Source organism: Abramis brama (assembly GCF_963993115.1).
Source record: "Abramis brama genome assembly, chromosome: 16".
NCBI classification, from domain to species: Eukaryota; Metazoa; Chordata; class Actinopteri; order Cypriniformes; family Leuciscidae; genus Abramis; species Abramis brama.
Window position 1 is genome coordinate 36,989,756 of NC_139978.1, and position 6,000 is coordinate 36,995,755.

Here is a 6,000-nt window from a genome sequence, read left to right on the forward strand (position 1 = left end):
ATGTTTCTTGAGCATCAAATCATCATATTAGAGTGATTTCTGAAGGATCATGTGACACTGAAGACTGGAGTAATGATGCTGAAAATTCAGCTTTGATCACAGGAATAAATTACACTTTACTGTATATTCACATAGAAAACAGTAATTTCAAATTATTATTATTATTATTTTTTTTATTTTTTTTAAATGTATTTTTAATCCAGTAAACGCAGCCTTGGTGAGCGGAAGAGACTTCTTTTAAAAACATTACAAATCTTCCCGACCCCAGAGTTTTGCCTGGTATAGTGTGTGTTCCAGATCTTTGAGACGACAGAGATGTGTTCATCAGACGTGAGTGTCCAGTTCTGTCTTCAGAGAAACGGCCCGAATGTTTCCCGTCAGGACGAGTCTCTGCAGAAAACTGCTCTTGAGTCACGTCGAGTGTCGAGACGGGTCATTCACTGGTCACGCGTGTTTACACAAGCCATCCTCAGCCTTTATCTCACACACACACACACACACACACACACACACACACACACCTCGACGAGAACTCTGGGAACGCTTCACGGGTAGCGAAGGAGACTCAGATCTTCAGGATAGTTTTGTGTGTTTTCCTTCAGCAGTGTTGGCTGTAAGTCAAGGCCTCATCTGAGTGTGTGTGTGTGTGTGTGTGTGTGTGTGTTTGCACTTCTCGCTGCAGCGAGTGTTTTACTATGATGTAACGCATCAGGAAAACTGCAAATGGAACGAGATTACCTCAAACACATCAATAAAATCAAGAGTTTTCACAGACGCTTTATATTGATGCGCTGCTGGAAAACTGTTCGACCAGATTTCACGTTTCCCATTAAAACGGGAGATTAAAACCATTGACTGAAAAAAAAAAGTCCTATAAAAATACTCTATTATTTTAGGAATTAAGGCCCATTCACACCAAGAATGTTAAAAACAGTCGTGTAAGTTCTGTCATGAAACTCTAGATGGCGCTGGCCGATTGGGCCTTAGCCGAGTCTAGTTCTGGGAACTCCTTTTGGAGGAACTGGAGGGGCTTTCACTCCGGATAGTTCTAGGAACGAGCCTCCAGGGTGTTTCCCAGAGAACTAATGGTTCCCCTAGGAACGTTTTCCTGGTTGCGTTCGCAGTGCCAGTAGGAACTCTGAAGTGCCGAAAGTCGTGCATGTTGTTGAGACTTGACGGCGCTGAGAACGCCTGAACACAGTGCTCACACTCTCCTGTTCATTAGTGTACGATCTGTCTAACAGTCCTGTCTAATATGATTATATAGATCTGTTATACATGGAAAGTAGACAGTAATGAAGAGTTATTAGCGTATGTGTGTGTTGATGTCCAGTGTTGCGGAGCAGAAATACATAATCATGATTCTCTTGGTCCCTCAAAGTTGCGTTGGGTTTCTCCTCAGCGTAAAGATTAAGAGGCTCATCTATCACTGTTTACATGTTCGTAGAGTTAGTTTCTGGAGTAAATATAGGCCATAATCAGCGAACACTAACGTCACGGATAGTTCCTCTAGCGCTGGGTTAGACCGACTCTGAAATAAGAGTAAATTAGTTCCTCCAAAAGAGTTCCTAGAACTAAAATCGTTCCTAGTTCCTGTGGTTCGCACGCCGAAAACCGGGAACTTCCACCAATAGTTCTAGGAACTATGAAAAGGTTTGAAAGCCCCTTAAACCAGCGCTAGAGGACGTCAGTGTTCGCTGATTGGCCGAACGCACGCGAAACACCAGCACACGCCATTATTAAAAAGATTATGGCCTATATTTACTCCAGAAACTAACTCTACGAACATGTAAACAGTGATAGATGGAGCTCTTAATCTTTACGCTGAGGAGAAACCCAACGCAACTTTGAGGGACCGAGAGAATCATGATGATGTATTTCTGCTCCGCAACACTGGACATCAACACACGACACATACGCTAATATTGTCTACTTTCCATGTATAACAGTTCTCTGGGAAACACCCTGGAGGCTCGTTCCTAGAGCTACCCGGTGCGAAAGCTGATAGGGCACAGCTGATTGGTTCCTGCTGTATCAGTAGCCAATGAGCTCAAGCTTTCAGAAACCCTCCCCCCTCCCCCCTCCCCCTGTCTAGATCTGCTATGGCTAATTCATGTACGCGATATTGTAAAGCCGCATGTCTTGTTCAAGTCCTGTACTCGCTCTGCAGCAGCAATAACACCATATATTATATCGTTCTGTTTATTATTATAAGCGCTGGAGATTAAATGCTGATTGGCTGTCAGTGTTTTTATCCTTCATCTGCTGGAAAAAGTCGCTCTGAAAGTGTTTCCAGTTACATTATTTCTGTCGTTATCGTGCCGTTGTTGACTATTTTACATTTATAAAACTGTATCTCAATGTGAATGTGTGTGATAAGATGGTGTTGGTTGTGCTGATAGTTGTGTGTGTGTGTGTGTGTGTGTGTGTGTGTGTGTGTGTTCAGCGTGAGCAGGAGAACGCCATGACGCGCCTGAAGAAGCAGCAGCAGGAGCTGGAGCACATGAGGCTTCGATACCTGGCGTCTGAGGAGAAGGAGGCCGTCACGAGCGAGAAGCACGAGCTGGAGGACATACGCAACCAGCTCAACAGGTGAAGCACATCAGAAATACCAGGAATAACTTACACTTTACTATATATTCACATAGAAAACAGCTGATTTACATTTGACAGGTTAAAGCCCCGCCCACATCATCAGAGAAGAGATTTAATAGCCGTTTCACATGGAAATACTTCACAATACATTCATTCTGTGTCAAATCACTTTAAAGGGATAGTTCACCCAAAAATGAACATTAGCCCCTGATTTACTCTCCCTGAAGCCACCCTAGGTGTGTATGACACTCTTCTGTCAGACGAACACAGTTATATTTAAAAAAAAAAACGTATTTTAGTCGATAAAGTTTTAAATATGGATATTTTTCTAACACAAACGCATCACTTCTCTTCAGAAGGCCTTTATTAACCCCTCGGAGCCTGTGGAGCACTTTAATGTTTGAGAATACTTTTATGATGGACGGATGCACTTTTATGACGGATAGATGCACTTTTATGACGGACAGATGCACTTTTATGATGATAGATGCACTTTTATGACGGACAGATGCACTTTTATGATGGACAGATGCACTTTTATGATGGATAGATGCACTTTTATGACGGACAGATGCACTTTTATGATGATAGATGCACTTTTATGACGGACAGATGCACTTTTATGATGGACAGATGCACTTTTATGATGGATAGATGCACTTTTATGATGATAGATGCACTTTTATGATGGATAGATGGACTTTATGATGGACAGATGCACTTTTATGACGGACAGATGCACTTTTATGACGGATAGATGCACTTTTATGACGGACAGATGCACTTTTATGATGATAGATGCACTTTTATGACGGACAGATGCACTTTTATGATGATAGATGCACTTTTATGACGGACAGATGCACTTTTATGATGGACAGATGCACTTTTATGATGGATAGATGCACTTTTATGATGATAGATGCACTTTTATGATGGATAGATGCACTTTTATGATGGATAGATGCACTTTTATGAAGAATAGATGCACTTTTATGACGGATAGATGCACTTTTATGACGGACAGATGCACTTTTATGACGGACAGATGCACTTTTATGATGGACAGATGCACTTTTATGACGGACAGATGCACTTTTATGACGGACAGATGCACTTTTATGACGGACAGATGCACTTTTATGACGGACAGATGCACTTTTATGATGGACAGATGCACTTTTATGATGGACAGATGCACTTTTATGACGGACAGATGCACTTTTATGACGGACAGATGCACTTTTATGACGGACAGATGCACTTTTATGACGGACAGATGCACTTTTATGACGGACAGATGCACTTTTATGACGGACAGATGCACTTTTATGGACTTCAAAACAGAAACAGCCATTCACTGCCATTTTCAAGCTTGGAAGAGCCAGGACATTTTTTAATATAACTCTGATTGTGTTCGTCTGACTGAAGAGTGTTATACACACCTAGGATGACTTGAGGGAGAGTAAATCATGGGCTGATTTTCCTTTTTGGGTGAACTATCCCTTTAATAGCGGCGAGAGATCGATATATCAGCCAGCTTGATTAATCCTGTAATTTGGTGTCAATGAATAATAATTGTTTTGTCTTCATCAATTGTTCTAGTGGTCTCATCATTTCTGTGCCTGTCTCAATAGCTGCCGTTAAACTGTTATTGACACGAGTGTATTATTGATCGACTGATAGGCTGAAGCAGCAGGAGGAGGCGGCGCGCGTGTGTGTGAGCGAGAGCGCAGACGAGCGTGTGTGTGTGAGCGTGGACGAGCACGTGACGCGTCTGCTGGAGGAGAGAGACACACTCCTGCGCACCGGCGTCTACACACACGACGACCGCATCATCTCTGAGCTCGACCGGCAGATCCAGCAGGCCATGAGCGGCAGGAGCACGTGACACACACACATTACGGTCATTAATAAACTATATTCATCAGTCAAGACTGATAGAGGACATCTCGAGTCTGTTTGCTCGTGCTATTTCACTTGATTCTTAGAACACATTTCATGATGTTTTGCACAGATTTAATCAAAATGTGTGATTTAATGTTCAGCAGGTGGCGCTGTTTCTTAACAAATCACTGCAGGTTTATCAACACTTCAGACCTTCATCAGGGTTTATATGAGACTTTATTTATAGTTTGTGTTTTGTAGATGTGTGAATCTCGGATGAAATAAATATTTTCTGGTCTTTTTTCCTATTCTGTCGTCTTGACTTTCTTTTTGTTGTGCTGATCGAGACTAACGTCCACACACGAAACACGACATCACTGGAAATAGAGTTGAGAACTTTAGTCGGTCTGGCTTTTACTCTAAAGGAAAGAGTTTTCATGTGAAAACTGAGAATATTTTCTCTGGCTCAAAGTCCCGGGCCAATAAAGTGAATTGATGACTCAATAAATTCTAGTGTCGGTCAGTATATTTAGTAAATTCTCTGTTTGTGTGATTCTTTTATTATTAATAACATTCATAATCAATAACAGTTCTCTGAAGTTTGCTGCAAACCATTTTATGTTCATAAGTGTTAATGTTATACAAATGCTATTGATTTATAAATCGGTCCCTATAACTAGTTTGAATTTCTAAACTAGTTTGGATTGTTTGAAACGTGGTCAAAAAAAATAAATAGACAGTAAATAATTGAAAGCAAGAAACATTTATTTTGAAGAGATTTAAAATGAAAGAAACAAACTATTTGTTGAGCCATCAATCTAATCAATGAGCCATAAATGTTTTGTAGATGAATGTGTTTGTGTTAAACCACCAAACATCTCTGTTCATTTCTGAAGCATAATACGCTTATTACAGCATTTTATGAACTAATATTATTGTAAGTGTTCCTCTTAACTTGGCCCTCTTTAAATGAAAGAATAACACGCAGCCGCTGACAGTGTAAGTGCTTTCATGTGGTGTATCGGCTCTCGAGCGCCAGCGCACATATTTCCACCAGTGTTATTATTCTAATGTGCTCATGATATCAAAGTTTGACATGGCAGTCCTGATGGTTTTCATAAATGCTTTCATGAACTCGTGAACTCGTGTGATGTTCGGGGCAGAGCATGAGCCGCTGAAAACAGCGTTTGACGCTGATGATGTTTCTCCTACTGTACGACCCCTCCGAGACGCAGGCGCAGACGGTTCTCATTAATATGGAAGCACATTTCTGCCACAGCAGAAAAAAATCATGCTTGGGTAAATCATAAACCACATTAAAAGTCAAAATGATGACATACTAAATCATAATTATAGAATTAAAAACTTAAAATTATGACAAAATTATGAAATTAAATCATAATTATGAGATTAGAAACTTAAAATTATGACAAAAATAATCTAATGACAAAAAAATCTTGAGATTAAAAAGTCAAAATTGACAAAAAGTAAAAAATAAAAATGATGACATACTAAATC

General features: G+C 40.4%; 1 protein-coding gene across 3 annotated transcripts in view; it reads left to right on the forward strand.

Moving 5' to 3' along the window:
* The window catches only part of cep120 (centrosomal protein 120), a 30,972-nt gene extending 26,182 nt beyond the window's left edge, over window positions 1-4,790 (forward strand). For all 3 annotated transcript variants that reach the window (XR_014602985.1, XM_084086661.1, XM_084086662.1), the window contains 2 exons: window positions 2,447-2,592; window positions 4,282-4,790. Coding sequence is in view for 2 of the 3 variants with exons in the window: in XM_084086661.1 (XP_083942787.1) it covers window positions 2,447-2,592; window positions 4,282-4,486 (351 nt within the window). In the remaining variant the exon portion in view is untranslated. The remainder of the gene's footprint in view (window positions 1-2,446; window positions 2,593-4,281) is intronic.
* Window positions 4,791-6,000: the final 1,210 nt, after the last annotated feature.